Genomic DNA, 20,882 nt, shown 5'->3' on the forward strand with positions numbered 1-20,882 from the left:
ACTTCACTTCCAGTTTTGCAAATATTTAACAGGAGAATGGAAGTGTTTTCAAACGGTGTTATTTTTGGAATAAAACTTTGGGATAGGCCCAAATCTCATGCATGGTTGTTTAAAAAGGTCATTTGAAATCTGATGCTAAGTGAGCCGACAGCAGCCTGTGGTCATTGTAATCCCCCTAGAATGAGATTATCCCTGTGTGAAAACAGTTTGCCAGGGTGGACAGGGCACTCCCATCGACTGTGTGTCTAAGACAGAGTCCACTGAGCCCTTAACACTAATCTCTATACACATACACACCTTGACATCCTGCATATAAACTCGGCCCTGACTGGACATCAGCATCAGTCCTCAGTGAGGAACATCTGGAGCACCATCGCCTTCAGACAAAAATGGATTTCAAAACAACAGTTTCTCTTCTGCCGCTGCTGCTTCTGGGCTTCTGTAATGCTCATGATGGCAATGTAAGAAAATACACTAAATATTGTGTGTGTGTGTGTGTGTGTGTGTGTGTGTGTCTAAGTAGTACAAAATTAAGTAAAGAGGTCATTTTTCCATTTCTTTTTGCAGGTCCATGGTACTGAGAGTGGTAAGTGACTAAATCTCAGAGCATATATTTGCAGCCCTGTGTCTTTCACACATTACACTGTTGTTGTGGTCAAACTAGAATCGTATGACATCTGCTCTTCTTCTCTTCTCTAGAGATCTTGGTAGAAACACCTGCCAACGAGGACATTACTACAACTATTCTGAGAATGAACAATGGTGAGCACTCAATCATGATAGCCCATGGATGGTAAGGAAACATTAGTTTCTCATGATTTCTTCTATTTTCGTAGCATCTACTGATTTTCTGCTGGAAGGAGACGTGATCATTCCAACAACCAGGAACGCTATGAAGTGTGCTTCAAATACAAATTCCTGTCTGTGGCCAAAGTCTGCTAATGGATATGTGGAAATTCCTTTTGAATTAAGTGACAGTTATGGTGGGTTTCAATGTTTTAATTTAATGCATCAAAGAAAATGGATATTACATGTTAACCATGATGCTACTTACTTAGTACTTTCTTGCACAACTGTAGATGACACTGAAAAGAAAGCGATCGCAGGCGCCATGAGAGAACTTCAAGCAAAAACCTGCATTCGCTTCATTACACATACAACTCAGATGGCGTACTTAAGCCTTGAACCAAGATCTGGGTATGTGAATAACTACAGCATAATACTCTTGCATTTGAAGGGAGAACGTACATGCTGTATAAACAGTAATTGTGTATACTGTAATTGCATCTGCAAAGACACCAGTGAGTAATAAGAATATTTATCTACACTTAGTTAAATGCACTGTGCATAATGTGGCATCCAAAATATAGCTGAGAGTAGATACGGTTTGTATTTTGGACACATTGAATTCTAGTTGTCTAGGTGTCCATCAGTGCACATGGCACCAGGACACCCTAGGCCGGAGGTCAATGATCGACTTTGTAGTCGTGTCATCTGACATTTGGCCGTATGTCTTGGACACTCGGGTGAAGAGAGGGGCAGAGCTGTCAACTGATCACCACCTGGTGGTGAGTTGGATCCGCTGGCGGAGGAGGAAGCGGGACAGACTTGGCAGGCCCAAACGTACTGTGAGGGTCTGTTGGGAATGTTTGGCCGAACCCACTGTCAGAGGGGTCTTTAACTCACACCTCCGAGAGAGCTTCTACCAGATCCCGGGGGAGGCTGGGGACATTGAGTCCGAATGGACCATGTTTTCCACCTCCATTGTCGACGCGGCGGCTAGGAGCTGTGGCCGTAAGGTTTCGGGTGCCTGTCGTGGCGGCAATCCCCGAACCCGGTGGTGGACACCGGAGGTAAGGGATGCCGTCAAGCTGAAGAAGGAGTCCTACCGAGCTTGGTTGGCTTGTGGGACTTCCGAAGCAGCTGACAGGTACCGCAGGGCTAAGCGTGCTGCAGCCCAGGCGGTGATGGAGGCAAAAACTCGGGTATGGGAGGAGTTCGGTGAGGCCATGGAGAAGGACTACCTGTCGGCCCCGAAGAAATTCTGGCAAACCGTCCGGCGCCTCAGGAGGGGGAAGCAGTGCTCTACCAATGCTGTTTACAGTGGAAGTGGTGAGCTGCTGACCTCGACTGGGGATATTGTCGGACGGTGGAAGGAATACTTCGAGGATCTCCTCAATCCTGTCAACACGTCTTCCATAAGGGAAGCAGGGGCTGGGGATTCGGAGGCTGATCCATCCATCACCCAAGCCGAAGTCACTGAGGTAGTTCGGCAGCTCCTCGGTGGCAAAGCACCGGGGGTGGATGAGATCCGTCCCGAGTACCTCAAGTCTCTGGATGTTGTTGGGCTGTCATGGCTGACACGCCTGTGCAACATCGCGTGGCGTTCGGGGACAGTACCCCTGGATTGGCAGACCGGGGTGGTGGTTCCTCTTTTTAAGAAGGGGGACCGGAGGGTGTGTTCCAACTACAGAGGGATCACACTCCTCAGCCTCCCGGGGAAGGTCTATGCCAGGGTGCTGGAGAGGAGGATCCGGCCGGTGGTCGAACCTCGGATTCAGGAGGAACAATGCGGTTTCCGTCCTGGGCGTGGAACACTGGACCAGCTCTACACACTCTCGAGGGTGCTCGAGGGTTCATGGGAGTTTGCCCAACCAGTCCACATGTGTTTTGTGGACTTGGAGAAGGCATTCGACCGGGTCCCTCGTGACATCCTGTGGGAGGTGCTCCAGGAGTATGGGGTCCGGGGCTCTTTGCTGGGGGCTATCCGGTCTCTGTACAAACGGAGCAGGAGCTTGGTTCGCATTGCCGGCAGTAAGTCAGACCTGTTCCCAGTGCACGTTGGACTCCGGCAGGGCTGCCCTTTGTCACCGGTTCTGTTCATTACTTTTATGGACAGAATTTCTGGGCGCAGCCAGGGGCCGGAGGGAGTCCAGTTCGGGGACCACAGGATTTCATCTCTGCTTTTTGCAGATGATGTTGTCCTGTTGGCTCCATCGAGCCAGGATCTCCAGCGTTCACTGGGGCGGTTTGCAACCGAGTGTGAAGCGGCTGGGATGAGAATCAGCACCTCCAAGTCCGAGGCCATGGTGCTCAACCGGAAAAAGGTGGTTTGCCATCTCCAGGCCAGGGGAGAGATCCTGCCTCAAGTGGAGGAGTTTAAGTATCTCGGGGTCTTGTTCACGAGTGAGGGAAGGACGGAACGTGAGATTGACAGACGGATCGGGGCATCGGCAGCAGTAATGCGGTCGGTGTACCGGTCCGTTGTGGTGAAGAAGGAGCTGAGCCAGAAGGCGAAGCTCTCGATTTACCGGTCAATCTACGTTCCCACTCTCACCTATGGTCATGAGCTCTGGGTCATGACCGAAAGAACGAGATCGCGGATACAAGCGGCTGAAATGAGCTTCCTCCGCAGGGTGGCCGGGCGCTCCCTTAGAGATAGGGTGAGGAGCTCGGTCACCCGGGAGGAGCTCGGAGTAGAGCCGCTGCTCCTCCACATCGAGAGGAGTCAGTTGAGGTGGCTCGGGCATCTGTTTCGGATGCCTCCTGGGCGCCTTCCTGGGGAGGTGTTCCGGGCATGTCCCACCGGGAGGAGGCCCCGGGGAAGACCCAGGACACGCTGGAGGGACTATGTCTCCCGGCTGGCCTGGGAACGCCTCGGTGTCCCCCCGGAAGAGCTGGAGGAAGTGTCCAGGGAGAAGGAAGTCTGGGTATCCCTGATTCGGCTACTGCCCCCGCGACCCGGCTCCGGATAAGCGGTAGAAAATGGATGGATGGATGGATGAATTCTAGTTTGAATGTAACTACATATTTCTCAGAATGTACTTAAAATATATCTATAGTTGATACTACTGCACTGATGTATGCAAGAAATTCAAATTCAATGCTGTTAGTATCAGCATTGAATAGTTGTTTATTATATGATCACTTTAAACTGGCTATTACCATGCAATATGAAAAAAAAAAACATACTCCCCAGCTGCAATATCAGGTAAGTGATGTACTTATTATTTACCTGATTTTAGTCCATATATATTTTCTTTATCTACCAACTTAGCACTGAGAAATTAACTCTGAATGCATGTCCACTTTGTGGAATCAATATACTTGATGCATTATGTTTGTCAAGTCACAGTTGGTAATGCCATTCAGCTCATTAACGTTTCCTAAATGTTAATGCATTAAAGAACTAAAAAGTAAAAGACTATTCACAAGTCCCAAATCTGAGATCCAAGTCAACACCCAAGACTGTAATATCTTTCACTCTTTGCTATTAGATGTGCCTCTTTACTGGGTCGTACTGGACTCAAGCAGGTGGTGTCGCTGCAGAGATATGGCTGTGTACAACACGGCATAATTCAGCATGAGCTGCTGCATGCAATGGGTTTCTACCATGAGCACACTCGGAGCGACCGTGACTCGTTTGTCAAAATTAGCTGGGGAAACATCGATCCAGGTAAAAATTTCACTGCATCATTGAAGAACTGATCAAGATAAATTACTTCATGGTGGTTTAGTTATTTTTTTTTTTTTTGTTGTTCATTGTTACCAGTTTTTACCAACAACTTCCAAAAACAGGACACGAATAATCTCAACACTCCATACGATTACTCATCAGTAATGCACTATGGAAGGTAAGGGAGAACAGAAATTCGATGCTGTATCTAATGTTGTTCCAAAGACAAATTTCTAAATGATTCTTTGACTCATTACCACTGTCCAAATCTATAGAACTGCCTTTGGAAAGAATGGGCTGGAAACCATAACTCCTATCCCCGATGCCTCTGTTCCCATCGGCCAGAGAAATGGAGTATCTAAAATAGATATTTCCAGGATCAACAAGCTCTACAGCTGCTAGAATTTGCTGAATAGAGGATTACTACACTATGTTTTGATTCTGACAACCATTAATGTCACACTATAATAATAAAATGTTGATCATGAATTCATGGAGTTTTGTGTTTTGTCATTTATTTTACAGTATATGTAATATACTGGGCCACTGTGTAGATAAAATATAAATAAATCAAAGACAATTTAGTAGTTTGGAGAATACATTTAGAAGGGCTGCATTTTTGTATGAAGTCATAATAGCCAAATTTAATAACACTGGAACAGGATAAATCTGGACACATCAAACCACATGGCCTTTTACCACTACCCAAGAGTCCAATCTTTATGCTCCCTAGCAAACTAAAGGCTTTTTTTTTTTTTTTTTTCAATTAGCCTCACTGACAAGTGTTTAGTCCCAATCCCTTGAGTTCTCTTCACACTGTGCATATGGGAATGCTCTTACTTTTTACTATTAGACATCAGCTGTGAGTTCTGCTGTTGCAGGGTAACTAGAGTGCTCTTAAGTGCTTCACTTCATCTGAAATTACATGTTCTAGTCTGCCAAAAAAACTCTTGATGGTGCTGAGGCTATGGCTGAAGATAAATGCTATGCAAAATGCTATTTTCGTCTTTCGTGAAAAAGGATGGATGACAAACATCCAGTATGATTCTATTAGAAAACTATTTGTCTTCATTTATTAGGAATGAATATGTATGGATAAGATCGTGTTGAAAACAAAACTTTGAAAAACTTTACAAGATCTATTATTAATATATTTTATCTCATTTCTCCATATTAATTTCTGTAAGAAAACTAAGTTTGGAAAAATTGGCAAAGACAAAAAAAAAAAAAAAAAAAAGAATATAATTAGATACAAAAAATACTGAAGGGCAAATATGCAGCAATATCTTCTTAATTGAGTTCATTTCCATTTCAGCTCATAGTAATTAAGTTTGGGATTTGTACATTGGTGGAGAGTACAGTGTTTTATCAGCGAGCCAAACTTTGCAGCACCGCATCTCTGTGGAAAAGCATAGATGTGGTAGGACACTAGATAAACCCGTCTCTCCAAAGTACTCCCTAACCCTGCAGAAGAATTAGCTTTTTTTCCACTTGGCCGCATCCCACACTCTTGGATGCTGTTTTTTTTTGTTTTTTTTTTGTTTTTTTTTTTTTTGTTTTCTACCCTTTGAAATCCTACGCGATGGTATTCTTCTGTATTCACCCCAGTGAAGCAGAGCAGTGCTGGATGACAAAGGAGTGGGGGGGGAGTTTCAGGGTGAGAGAGAACACATTCCTGTTGAGCTAATTTCCCTCCTCCCATGATGTGTTAATGCACTAACAGTCACAACAGCATTGCATGGATTTCTCCTGTGTTCTGATTGAAATAAGATGCTGAAGATGCCATGGCACAAGCAGCGCCCTGAGAAAGTCAGTCACTCTGTATAGTTGAGATGGCCACAGGGTCTTTAATGTTTCATAAAGTAGTTTCAGTTCATATCAATCGTTCTGCCCATGAAATATTTAAAATCTACTTGTTTATTAAAATATTTAACGCTCCAGCTCTATTCATGCTCCAAGAAGCTCTGAGAGACTTTTGGCCAGCTATAAATTAAAATATTTCTGCAAACCCTGATTGAAATAGGATTACCATTGAGCCAGAGATCCCAGGACTGAAGTACAAACAGGGCATCACTGAAAAACACTGTAGCTTAAAAAAATAAATAAATAAATAAAAATTATTCACTGAAACTGGAGTCTAATTTGTCTTTCTGAACTGTGAGGCTGATGCAAACTAAAACCTATCAAATGGAATACCATGTCTTTCCTCTGGTTGTTCAAATCTGTGCGGCCTGTAGATTTGCTGTTACTGAACAACTTAAAAATGAAATGAAAGCCAAAGCTACTATATATTTCCTGACATATAGTCTAAAGCATTGTCTGAAGCCTCTTACATTCGCTCTTTGACCACACTTTAAAGGGCATCGTGTATATGGCCAGCAGGGTCTCCGTTAGGATGCCTGTTCTAATGAGAGCAGGCCAAGCGGAGCCAAATGCGGTCTGATCTGTGATGTCACTGGTAATACGCTGGCAGGCCATAACCGCTGGCTGAGCGGCTCTTACCACCACGTTATTAACACACATCCACGTACCTGCCTCTCTTCAAACACGATAAGCTTCAACAAATAGTTCTCCTGAGTTCACTGTGTGAGCTGCCTAATGCCCATCCAATTGGAAATTAAAGCCTTCTCTCTTAGCAGTCCTGTCCAGGCCAACCTTAGAGGTTGTTTCAGGGTTCTCTGTTAACAAGGTAGGCGTTTGACCTTCCTGGGAGAAAAAGGAAAAAACTTCTAACTACAAAGAATGAGTTCGCACAAAACAATGCTCACATGTCATTACACATGTTGAGTTAGTTGTCCGTAAACATTCTTCTCCATGCTGGCCATAAATAGATCCCCTCCAAAAGATGGGTGGAAAAATCCACAACACTCTCAATATGCAAAAGTGCGTTCTTCCATAAATACTAAGCTCATTAGAGCCCGGTTCTGCTGGATGTTTCTTTCGTTAAAGGGAGTTTTTCCTCTCCACTGTCGCCCAGTGCTTGCTCATAAGGGATTTGTTGGGTTTTGTGTTTTGTAAAGTGCCTTGAGATGATTGTATTGTGATTTGGTGCTATACAAATAAAATAAATTGAAATTCAATTAAATTAGCATGATGCATCAGCAGTCTAAGGAAGTCAGATTATTTTTTGCACCCAACTAGCACAGTTTGTGCCAAAAATTTTCTTTTCAGGGTCAGTACTCATATTGAGATTCACAGAGACTAGCACTTTCTAAGAATGCCCATTGCAATTAAAACTTAATGAGTCCTCTTAGAAATCAGACAAAAAGGGACTTGCCTGAGAATCTTCATGCTTTTAAATTTTCTTTAGTATCTAAGTAATTCAGTTGTCAATACAATCAAAGGTATGTTGCAAACTGTAAATGTTAATACTGTAGTTAATTCTTTATAATGGTGCTATTTTACCAATTCTTAAACAAACACAGACTAAAACGGGTCTGAGGTTATACCCATAGCATAAGGTCTCCAAGGAGGATTGGTGGTCTGTGACACAAATTTCACATAGAGGCATCCATCGCATCATGCACACTTTCAGCATATAGAGTAAAATCAATGGAAAAGGAGCAGCTAAAAATTGTGAATACATTTTTCCAAGCATCACAAAATGAATGTTTTTGTTATCAGAATTTGATACAGTGGGTCTGGTCTGCTGTAGGATATGTTTTTATCTCTTGTGTGTGTGTGTGTGTGTGTGTGTGCGTGTGTGCGTGTGTGCGTGTGTGCGTGTGCGGGGAGAGCCAGCTGGAACTCATCCGGCTCGACCAGCGGGAGACTCAGCTGTTCACAACCCAAGTTCACATGCTCTATGGGCCCCATAACTGTCCTGAACCATTTGTCTTACACCTGACAGACATTTCTCAGCTTCTTTTTTTTCGAGCAATGCTTGTCATGTAGTACGCGACAAAGTGACATGACAAAGACATATAGTGACCCTGCTAAAAGTCTGTAAATAAAATTGAAATTCTGAACAAAACAAACATCAGTATGACTTTACAAAATGCTAATTTGCTAGCTTCACCATTAGAAATTCAGCGCTTTAATTTAAATAAACTCATAGCAATGATGGATTTAAAAAAAATAATGAAAATTGTTTTTTTGTTTGTTTTGTTTTGTTTTTTTGGGATTATTTGATTTTGCAATCTGTGGTGTGCATCTGCTTTCAAAGGCTGTCCTGGGTCACCAGAAAGTCAGCTGTTAAGAGCCCCTTATGAGAGAGATGAAAGACCATTCTGCCAAAACAAGCAAACTTAGTTAAATATGCAATCAAAAGAAACAACAGATTGGCATACAAATTCTGTGAGTCTTTGTTGTTGCCCTGCTGGACCCAGTGGAAGCGATTAGCTGGCTGAGGGATCGAAGGCAGGCAAACTCTAACATGCACTATTGTTAAAGCTTTCATGAAGTTTTACTTAAGCTTCTCTCCTGCAGATCTGAGGAGCCATACACAAACTTCTAAGATGTCTGAACCTAGAGTAGCATGCTGAGAAGCTTCTGTCTATTGTCAGATGCTCAAATCCCATAAATATTTCACACATTGTGTTCCCTGAAACCAAAACTTTGACTGACATTACTTTAAATTTAAAAAAAAAGGACATTTCGTAGGACAGTGAAATGAGGCAGACTAGATACTGTAGACTGAAAAGGGAAACATGGGCAAGCAAGCTCTACAAACGCATGTTGTCTTTACAGGCCATGTGGCATTTTTATAGAACACCAGCCTGTGTGTGTCAAAGAGGACTGATGCTTTAAAAAGGTCTTTGTAAATGTGTAAATCAGACAGAGGCATTAGTCTACAATCCCTCTGAGCTGTGTTCGTAGAGCTGCATCACATCTCTGTTTGTCAGTGCTGAGGAATTGCAGCTGTCGAAAATGATGCCGTCCCATTAGTGACAGAATCCAAGCTGAGACGGAGCCAGACAGAAAGCTGCTGTGGAGACAAGATGATAACAAGGTACTCATTGGAAATGTGAAGAATGTGTGTGCGTGTGTGTGTCTAATGCAGGGCAGAGCAGGAGATGGAGGGGTTAAGATGAAGACAGAGCGAGAGGAGGCATAGACGATGAGAAAAAGTGGGAAACGATTAATGGAGAAAAAGGATGGGGGAGATAAGACGAGGCAGAGAAGGGAACAATGAGACTAGGGAGCAAGGAGGAGTGACTACGGCAGTAATCAGGAGGGGAAGGGAGCAGCGAAACAGACGAATCAAAGCGGCGACTGAAGCTAGTGAGTTGACCAGAGACACAGAGAGAGAGAGCGAGACACAGATGCAGAATACTCGGCGCTCCGAGAGATTGGCAGGTTTATTCACAGGGACTCACTGATCTCTCATCCTGCAGATCATTTCACCTCTGAGCTAAGCTGTGTGCATCGTGGTGGGATAAAGATACAGACACATTACAATTGCCACAAAGGAGATCACTTCATTCACTGCAACAAATGTGAGTGGAGCAGGTTATGATGTCGTGTAATATAGGCAGCTCTCGTCAGCACATCAATCCACAGTTAATAAGCAAGGTGAATCATTTCTTCAGCAATCTGACACTGAGAGTCAGGAAAACTATCTTTCCAATCAACAGAAGCATCAGAGTATACAAAAGCTAAACACCTAACTCTGCACTGTAGCTCGATATCATCTAAACATCAGGTAAGACTGCAGCTCTGCCACGTTGATTTTCAGTTACGCAGTAGAAGTAATAAATATTTTTATCCAGTATGTTATTATCCTTTGAAATTATTCACCACGGTTCTCCAAATTGTCAGGGAGGAGTAAGGAAACCGAGTTGCCATCTTTGCTCTTTCTTAGCGAAAAGAACCATGGAGCTGCTTCCCACACAGACGGGGCAGATATCCTGAAGGATGCTGACAGAGTTTATTTATTTTACTTAAATAATAGACAGGATGCAAATGGTGTGTGTGCCCTGATAGCCTGGACCAATATCCAGGTTGGTTAAGAAAAAATTTCTACCATTAATTGAACACAATGAAGAACAACTCAAATTCAATATCTTGCTGCCAAACTAAAGAAATCATCCCTGCAGTAGACTGCCATGTAGCTTATAGTTCAGTAGTTCAGTCAGAGGACCTGATACAGTAGGTGCTGCATGGATGTAATTACATATACACAATAAAACAGGTGCAGCATAATCACTTACATAATCATACCAAGGACAACACACACTGCTGTAGATCACACCATATTTCTAAGAGAGAAAGTACTGGGCTGGGTGCTGAGAAGGCATCTTCCAGCTTCTGACTGACTGAACACACCTGACCCAGGTAATCAGCAGTGGGAGGGATGGGATAGTTGGGAAAACAAGCAGAACGGTGGCCCTTGAGGACTTGGGTCGATCCAGGCCTATATCCATATCTTCGTAGTGCCGTAACTAGATATCACAACAAACCACGGTACATTTACTGCCAGTTACACTAAAAGTCCACATCCTCTCTATTGTCAGTTATATTGTCAGTTGTATTTTCAAACTATTAAGAACAATTAATCAATGCTCAGTTATTCATTGACAACCCTGTGTGCATATGGATATACAGGCAGGTGCTGTGTGTGAGCAGTGCACATACTAAAGGTGGGATTGTATAATTGCTGCTATAGAAATATAATTACAACCTTGAATTGTGGTAACTGCACGTGGCAATTACACATGTTGAATTATGTGATTGACTTCTGTGAACAGCGCAGTAGATGACAGCTTCTGATCCCTATGAAGGCTTCCAAGGCCATTTATTCCATGTTATATTAATAGCATCTCTGGCTTTCATAGGCAGGACGCCGAGACTTTTTGTAGCTAATTATCATAGCATTAGGATGTAATTCACTCTCTTTGTCCTTGGTGGGTTTGCCAATAAAACCAGGTGGTTGTGATTGTCCAACATCTGCTTCTGATTTTCAGCTGATTATACATCGTCCATTTATTATATTTTATTTATTTTTTGTGTTAATGCACTTAATTAAGTTTTTGATGATGGCTCCCAAATCACTTTTAAATCAATATCGTATCATGAGCGCACGGAAAGCTGAACAAAATTGGCAAAGACACAACAAAAAGTTGACAAAATGAAGAAGTAATTCCCGGCGCCAACAGAGAGTGATCCCCAAAGGTAGAATGTTTACTTGTGTCAAGTGTTGAACAGCAACAAATACGCTTTTTAATTTCAGTGCTCCCAGATATAGCCAATAAGGGGAAATTATATTCTTTTTTTATCTAAATGTTTCTTTTTTCTTTGTTTACAAAATAATTTTCCTAGGAGGACATATTGTCCCTGCAGAGATATGTTGCACATTTAAGATATTTTTAACTTAGTTTCCTCGTATGCCACCCAATTAAAGCTGTAATTAATGCAGCAGCATTGTGCTTCCAGAAAAATGTGAAACTTAACACATATGACAAACAAACGACCAGGATCAAGCTCCTTGCAACATCAGCTAAAGCCCCCCCCAAAAAAAAAACAGAGCACAAAGATGAAACATCTTTGATTTCGCTTTGATAATGTCATTTCTCCGAAGTTAACTTTGACGGTATGTTTGTGGGATCTACTCTGTGTTTTGCCACACACCCTCGTGCCCCCGCTGCACTTCCATCTTTTCCCCACAGACAATTGGAAAATGTAATTTCTTCACATGAACGTCCACTCGGGCGATGTACGTCTCTGTCTTTGAGCAAAGGACGCTGCTCACAAGGACTGTTTGACCTTCCTCCTGATTTAGGATGTCCTTGTGAACAGTGTGCTTTGCAGAGCGAGGTCTTTATAGGAACATTTTGTCAGTTTCTTTTTAGATGTCCACTCAGGATTTCTGGGTACTATAGGCAATTGCAGCAATAACATTTTTGCTGTCTGCAAAAATAAGTTTGTTTTTAACCTTTTCATGTGGACAGTGCCTTCCTGTGTTACGCACGTGGCTCCGGGCATTCAGGGCAAATATAACTTACGTTCTCCCTCCACTTGAAAATATCCTCTATTCTGTAGAAAACAATAAGTAGGTTTTCTCATGTCTTCTTTCTACCACTATCATTGTTGTGCTTTTAAGGCAGCTAGAAAAAAATTTCGACTTCTGAAAAGGAAAATATCCATTTGAGCTGCATTTGAAAAGTGCACCCATGAGTTGCTCATAAGCCACCAATAAATCAAAAATAAGATCCCTCTCTGCTCCAGCACAGGAAATTACAACAATGTGCAGTGCTGCGGGTACAACCTCACGCCCTCGCCCCATCGCATCGGACACAGACTGGAAAAGCAGGGAACAAAGGAATGTGCAGCTCTTCAAGCAACCCTTAACATCAGGATTTAGGGATGTTGTACTAGCGGTGTTCTCAGGAAACAGCAAATGGAAGCAGTCAAGCGTTCAGTCTTAACACAATGCAGGGATACATTTTGTTATTTTTCAATGCAGCGTGCCCTGAAAAATGGTGAAGATGGTACTGGTGCATTACAACAGTGCATATACTCATTATACTCATATACGGCTGTTCTTCAGTTCACCAGTTCTGATTATGAATCCTTTAATCATTTCTTTCATTCAGTGTGTGTGTGTGTGTGTGTGTTTTTGCAGTGAGAGCACGGAGAGTCTCCTTTAGTCATTCTCTTTACTTCTATTTGATTTAGACAGTACATTTTAAGTCACACTGATAAAATGTGTTAACAGGTCTGACATCTGACATCCTTGAGTGTGAGTTTCGGTCCCAATTTGGAGCCTTTGTTTTTTTTGGGTGTACCTTAAATGTGTTATTTTCTTGGAGTAAGCAGTCTTCCACACCAGTTAGTACAAAAAACAAATCGAAAATATTTTTTTTTCTTTTTCCCATAACTAACTTGACATGTGTGCCTTGTGATGAGAGGCTCATTAGACCATGAAATTGAGCGGTGTTACTTTGTCTTGTATAAAACCTTTGAAGGAAAAAAAAGGAAAAATAACACGAGAAAAGAAAGAAGGATAGAAGGTGTTTGTATGTTTTGTGTGCATTTTTTTAAATAGTCATTAGAAAACACTGTCTAAGGCTAAAAAAGTGGAGTCTCAGAACCTTTCCTCCATATTGTCACAGCTGATTTGCACTATTTTTTTTTTTTTAAGCTGTTATTAATTCACTTTCTTTCTCTAAAGGCTTTTCTTAACCTGTTACTAAAAGCATAGTCATCAGTCAAAGTGCATGGCCACATGGATCAAAAGATCTGGTGTGGTAAAATTACAAAAAACCACCAGTATGGTCCTTCAATCACACTGTTCAGCAACTTTCCAAGAAAGAGCTTCTTAACCTGCACTATACTGCTCTAAAACTAACAGTATCCCAGGCCTGTGTCACTGGCTGTGTTTCCAGTCTGAACATGAAGCACCATGTTACACTAACATGCTTGGGTGGGGGTTGAACCTGACTTGAGCAGAGTAATAAACTTCCACCTCGACATATAAGTGCACTTTTCGCTCTAACATACTGCAGAGTAAAAACTGCAACATTTTGGAAGTGGCTGTGTGAGGTAATAAAAGACAATGTTGCTCCATGGAGTGTAAAATGGGAGGGTTTGGCAGTGTGCAGAAAGGGAGGACAGCAGGGGAGAGGCGAAGAAGCACGGGTCGCTGGGGCAATTTAGCTCTGATAGCAGTGCACTGTCCTGAAGCCTGGGGAGGTGCACCTATGCATCACACTGCTGCTGTTTCTACTGTGCACTCCTATGACTGATCGCCTCACACTCCACTTTAATTTAAAGTCAATGGCATCTATAGATACCTGTCAGACGGGAGAAACCTGTAATGTCTCCTCTTAGGCCAGGACCCTCTGTTCTCCAACTGAGGTGCCACCAAACACCAAGTAAAACTTTAGCTGCCCAATCACTCCAGGAACAATTGGAGGAGAAAGAGAGGGAGGTCGGCAATCACTCATCCAGCTGTTTCATTTCTGGCAGCTGTGACAGAAAATGTAAGGTGTTCCCCGGGCAATTTGATTCAAAGATGGATCACAGCAGGTGCTGTTAATGCTAACTGAATACAATGCAGACATAACTGAAGTAAAATCAAATTTGTTATCCAAAATCTGCAGTATATAGCTATTACATTATGTAATTTAGAAATCTGAATTAATAAATAATGGTCAGTTTCCTTTGGCACTCCCATGCTAAAACATTTCTTCCACTCTGTTTTCACTACTTGTGTGTACACTTGTCGCTCTAAGCCAGCTCAGATCTAACTTGCCTGTGTTATTTATTTTCCACATTCATCTCAATAGTGGGGAGGGGAGACCGAAAGAAATGCTCTGGCACTGCAGATGAATAATTAGACATGGTAAGTATGAAATTGTTATCTCAACGTGCCTGGCAAGTACGCAACTTTTTTTATTACAAATGACAGCGGGCCTCACGTGGACATAAGATCACGCCCTTGAAATGATTCACATCCTTTAACAATTACATTTTGTTTCTGGCAAACACCTTTTGGACAATCTAAAGAATTGAAATAAGGACAAGGAAGTGATGCTGAACCACTTTCGTGCCAAATTATATTCTTTGATTTATGATCAAAGGATACTATTTCTCTTGTGCTAAAAAAATAATCAGACTTAGCATTAGAACTCAGGGTAAATCAATCATAATAAAATTCAAAGCGGGATAAGAGCCAGAGATATATAATAACTCTATCATCCTGATCTTGCACCACCCCACATGATTTCCCTCATTAAATAAAAAAAGGGCCTGATTTTGTTTTGTAGCTAAAACTGAGTAATCATTAAAGCAGAGCCTCAGGGTCCCTGCTAGCAAAATCGCATTGTGATTTGCTGTTCATGACCTCCACTCTTGCATTTATAACAAAGGATGCTGCCCTGGAGGGCATGACAGGCACAGGGCTACAAGGTTTCAGGAAGCAAGTAGCTGGAAGGAGGGAAATTAATCTTTGACATCTTCTCAGCTTAAAGGTCATATATTGTTGTCACTATATACCTATACATTCAGGGGCAAGAAGAAGTTAAGGAATCTGCATTCATGAACAATGAACACACACACTCTGTTTTAGCTATAAGAGATAAATCATTTTGCTGTTCTTGTCCATGTCGAAAACATCATTAAAATGTTCACACTGTAGCTTGGAAAAAGTATGTAAACCCTCAAGCTAATGCCGTCAACAACAAAAAAAAAAAAAAAGCTATGTGGAGTCAAGAGTCAAAGAGCAAACAAGAAGTCCAATCAATAAAACCAGATGGGAAGTGTGGGTTAGAGTTACACTGACGTGGAGAAACCACTCCAACATGAAAGTGAACCTCGCCTCACATAAAAGAGGTCTCAGAAGACTTATGGTTGAGGATTGCTGATCTGAATAAAGCTGAAAAAGGTAATGAAATAATATCAAAGAGTTTAGATATTCATCAGTTACACAAATCCTGCCTATAAATGGAGACAATTTGTAAAGTGGCCATACTCCCTAGAAGTTGGCACCCAGCTAAGAACAACACAGAACGCTCAATGGTGTAAAGCAGAAGGCCAGAATAAAACGATAAAGCTTTAAGGAGTCACTGGAGCTGGTTTAAACGGTCTCCAAACAACACATCAGTGCACGCCTGATGTTTGTCTAAGAGTACCCTGATAATCTCCAACACTACGGGGTTTAAATATCTTAACCTAATAGCAATACTTTGAAATGACCTGAGAGACACAGTTACACCAGAAATCCTAGCAATATGTCTGAGCTGAAGCAGCTCTATAAGACTAATGGTTGCAAATTTCCTCCTGAATGTTGTGCAGATCTGATCTGCAGCTCTGGAAATATTTGTTTGTGGTTATTCCATTCAGCACTATCAAGGAGGGGAAAAAAAAAAAAAATCTATTTTCTCTGCAACACAGTACGAGCCATCTCATGTTGGCCCTAAGCAAACCTAAGCTCACTACACCCACTGCAGAGGAGGAGCATATGCCTGTTCATCTACACGCACAGTACACTGTGTATGATAGTGCTGTGGTACTCTGTAGCTATAAATCTGTCAAGTGCAAAAAAAACCCAAAAAAAACCCAAAAAACAAATCACATTTTCAGATACTCTCCATTTCATACTATGAGACAAATAAGCACCTTTACCCTGATCATTCATTCCAAAAACCCTAGGAGGTGGGGGCAGGATGACATAAATCAGGGAAAAAACCTAGAGTCAAAGGGGATCTCTATGTTATTCGTCAAAATATTCCATTTCCAGACAAGGCTGAGCATCTAGGTGCTAACCAGAGATCGGACGACAAGGCAGTCCTTTTTTGTACAAATTTACTGACATGCTTTCAAAATTTGCTTACTGTTGGATGGGTGGAGCATATGTGGAAACATCAGTGTTTAACAATCACGTTTTTTTTTTTTGTTGTTGTTTTTCCACAACAACATCACCAAGCCGTTTGAATGAGCCCAATCTTTGGATTGGTAATTCTTAATTAGCTCCATTGGAAAGGAAATCTGGATAAGACTAGTCCACTTTACCAGAATTCAAGATCCATGACAGACATTTTGCCTGAGTTACAAGGACTTGCCACCAGTTCACACACTGAGCCACCAGAAAAGCTCCTAAAACCCTGGATGGCAACTCCACCCCTGCAATACAAACATCTGCTTCACCAGTTAGGCGTCTGCCCCACAATGCCACATACATAATAAAGTTTTTTTTTTCAAATTTTTGAAACTAAACAACCAGCTAAGCAACTAAAAAAAAAAGACTCATAATGTCGCCCGGATGCAAATAAAATAATTGTTAAACTGAGGTGAAGCTAACCGAGATTAATGAGACACAAACTGCATTTTATGTACCATTTGTGTATATTTAGTGTGCACCAAACCAAACCAACTCTAACACTAAAGCAAAGAAATTACAACTCTGGATCATAATGAGAAGCTTCTAATTATGTTAACGGAAAATTAGACATTGTTTCCTACACTGCAGTGAGCCATCACATATAGCAACACGCTGTGACATACTGCACAGAGACATAAAGTGCAGCCATGTAAAAATATTTCAGACACTGCCTTGCCACTGTGAACCGTTCAAAGCTGCCGTTATAACACAAACACTTAAAGCAGAATTTTAGAGTCAGCATAGTTTAAAGACCATAAAGGTTTTTACTACCTCATGCATTACAGCTCATCGTCATGAGCAGAACTAAATGTGTTCCTATTTGCGCGTACATACCATGTTCAGCCGAGCCGTTTCCTGCTCTGTACTTAACAGCCCACACCATGCTACAGGCATAGCCAGGGCTTCTCTAATAGTAAGCGCTTAGTCAAAGTAGGCATCCCTGAAATGTGAAAATCAATCATGAATGACAGTTCATTTGGGCTATCTACTCATGAAGACAGAGAAATGGAATAAAAGGGTAGAAATTCCAATTACACAGTCGATGCCCATTTGCTCCATGGATATGTGTAACCCCTTGCTGACGGTGGTTCTTCTATAAGCATGCTGTGGGTGTAACTTAATCAGTGTCATTAAATATCAGAAGAATAAATCGAGTGTTACATCGTAGGGAATAGGATGAAGGTGAAGAGATGAGATCGCATATGGGTGTTGTCTTCCTGTCACACTGTAAGGCAAATTATCCCATATAGCTCGTCAAACCTGGCTACCTCCAGCTGTTTTGAATCAGAGAGAACATGTTATATTGTCAAATGCCTGCATAATGCAATATACTGTATACAACTAATTTTTGCATACAGACACAAAATTTTAAATTTAAATGCCAGCAACAAATCAAAAGATGAGCTCACCATGTCCCAGACTGACAGCAACTTAACATGACCCATTTAACCTTCTTGCAGGACCCACAATCTGTTCATTAGCCTTCCTGTCACCCGTTGGGTGGAGTGCCACAGCAGCCTGCCACAGAGTCAAACTGCTCAAAACTAATAGAATTTTCTCTGGGAAATCTAATAAAAGACAAAAGTCATTTTTCCTGTTTTCTGTCTCTCCTACTCTTCTTCTATAGATCCTGGTGGAAACAGAATGATTCATAAGAGCTGTGGTGACGGCTTTCAGTATGTGATGAGCGAAAGGCACCTTGGGGAATTTTATGATCCATGACGAAGTGTCCAGGATCATTTTGGATGTATGCATGTGTCACTGCATATTAATAATAGCCTCTGTCTCATGAAAGCACCAGCACACCTTCAAAGAAGATAATTTAATCTTCCTCCTGCCGAGCCTTCTCGCTTTTTCATGCTTGCTAATACTTTCCCTCAGAATCCCAGTCAAAGGAGCCATCACTTACATTGTACACCTTGGCTTTAGGATAATAAAAAGAAACAGGAGATGACAGATGAAGTAAAGCCAACTAGGAGGACGAAATAAACTCCCAGATTCAGATCATCGCTGAGCAACATAAAACACAAAGCCAAGACTCTTTTCTTCTCTTTGCATATGTAAACTGAGTGATCATGTATTGTTAACAAGGGGATAGTTTTTGAGGAAACTGACTTTTTACCTTTCCGGGGTATCTGCTGCAAATCATGTGCCACCAGTAAAAAATTCCCTCATTAAAAATTGCCATCCTGTGAGTGCTTTTTTTTTTCCCTCTGTACCCATTCCTACACTGTAAGCCTGCAAACACAAGAACAAGGCAGTGTGCTCTTAAGTGAACTCTTAAGTCTTTATCTTACAAAAAAAAAAAATGTCATTCTCTTAAACATCTGGTGCCTTGCAGTGAAGCCAACAAATGAGGAAAGCTGACTTGCAATCAATTATACAACTATCAATGTGCATGAGAAATGACAAAAAGGCAGCACGTATGTAATGTATTGTTAATGTTTTTGGTGCACCTAAGTTTGTGCTGGTGCACCTACACATGAAAAAATTACATGCACAGGTGCAACCAAACCAAAAAGTTAGTCTGGCATCCTGTGATATCATATATTAGGACTTTAAAACTAAAACCTGCCTAAATATCTAGATTCCAATAATCGTGGTATCTGTTGTCATGTTGGACGTGTTGGATCTGTTGCTTTGTGCAGGTTTAAAATCTCATTTACCAACAGGCTTTGCAGTGTCGACAGGCTTGTCCAACATGTCAGCTACATAAGTGAAGTAATGCTGTATTTCATTTTGTGCGTATACTTTGTTGCAGCCTGCCTCTTTTTTTTAGCATGAAAGCTGTCTGCAGCTTACAGAGAGAAATATGAGAATAAAAAAGTTAACACACCCACTGTGCCTGGAGTGGAGGCAGAGCACTGCACACTCACACACACACACACGCACACACACACACACACACACACACACACACACAGTGCTGCCCACTGTCTCACAGCAGAGTAACTTCTTGTATATGGCTCTCATTAAATCTGTTCAACTACCAACACTTATAAAAGGAGGTATAGTTCCATTTTTACTTGCAGGGTATTGCGATACCTTTCTAGTATCGGTATACCATGCAATACTAAATGCCACATGATCAATTAAATTGCTTATATGTAAAAATCTTCAATTTTATCGTCATACATGATGTGTCATATATGATGTCTCCAATAAAAACCTGCCATGAAAGACCTTGCATTGTAAATAGATTCAGAGACCTTCCCAGTATGCCCATAAAACATTCACAGCACACATCAGCCACATATTAGCACACAAATAATCACACACTGCTGTCATTAATATGGTAATGTCAGCTCATAATGTAAGTGCATTGGCAGGAGAAGACTTCTAAACCAATGAAAACCATTAATAAACCATTTTAAGAACATCCAGAAAAAAAGTCAACGTTAAATATCAAATACAACATGACACAGAACTGCTAGTGAATACAAATCTGGGCAGAACTCAAACACTTATCATATAAAGAGAAGAGATTGGTCTCTGACTGGTGTTGACTGGTGCTGGTTTGACCTAAATAAGTTTAAAAAGCTCTGATGTACAACATGTGCAACCACTGCCTTTTGTGTGTTCCTGAATACAAGTGATTGCTAACAGCTGCTTATTTATTCAAGTTCAGAATTTGGTCCATTAATTTTCTTCTTTATCTTTTTATAGCATTTGGCGTTTAGCTTTTATTGAGGTTGCCAATATATCTGGGGGGGGGGGGGGCATATCTGAGGAGAGCAGCACTTAAAACAAATGTGAGTAACAAAACTATTATATGTTAAGAATTTGTGGAAAAGGCACCTGCATTGCAATTTGGCAGCTTGGATTACAAGGCCAAAAACAAGCTGAGAAAATATGAAGAAAGCTTTGCAAATATTAGACAACGATTTACACGCAGCCTCCCACATAACAGTTCTATTATCATGAACCGAAGCACTAATCTACATATACATATTCAATGAGGCCTTAAAAGGGGAATATGTTGCAGTAAATCTGATTTATCTTTTCCCTCATTGAGAGGGGGACTGTTTAATGGAGTGCCTGGTGGATCTGGCATCTTGTGCCCTTCATCGGCCAGAGGTGTCACTACGGTGCAGCGAAGCATCA

At 41.6% G+C, this 20,882-nt stretch overlaps 2 protein-coding genes across 2 annotated transcripts in view; one reads left to right on the forward strand and one right to left on the reverse strand.

The window, feature by feature from the left end:
- Positions 1-20,882, reverse strand: part of LOC113137072 (MAM domain-containing glycosylphosphatidylinositol anchor protein 2) — a 150,554-nt gene that overhangs the window by 110,700 nt on the left and 18,972 nt on the right. The gene's annotated exons all lie outside the window — the stretch shown is intronic.
- LOC113137073 (low choriolytic enzyme-like) lies at positions 390-4,858 on the forward strand. Its single transcript, XM_026318422.1, has 8 exons — positions 390-461; positions 568-586; positions 700-762; positions 837-983; positions 1,080-1,197; positions 4,278-4,456; positions 4,553-4,634; positions 4,732-4,858. The coding sequence occupies exons 1-8, from the start codon at positions 390-392 to the stop codon at positions 4,856-4,858; spliced, it is 807 nt and encodes a 268-aa protein (XP_026174207.1).

This window comes from Mastacembelus armatus, chromosome 24, assembly GCF_900324485.2.
Source record: "Mastacembelus armatus chromosome 24, fMasArm1.2, whole genome shotgun sequence".
Classification (NCBI taxonomy): Eukaryota; Metazoa; Chordata; class Actinopteri; order Synbranchiformes; family Mastacembelidae; genus Mastacembelus; species Mastacembelus armatus.

Bases quoted from the DNA above. Each gene is read 5' to 3' on its own strand.
- LOC113137073 (XM_026318422.1), top strand. From the start codon at position 390: ATGGATTTCAAAACAACAGTTTCTCTTCTGCCGCTGCTGCTTCTGGGC. The intron at 1,198-4,277 runs GTATGTGAATAA...CTTTGCTATTAG, and splicing joins AGCCTTGAACCAAGATCTGG to ATGTGCCTCTTTACTGGGTC. The intron at 4,457-4,552 runs GTAAAAATTTCA...CATTGTTACCAG, and splicing joins CTGGGGAAACATCGATCCAG to TTTTTACCAACAACTTCCAA.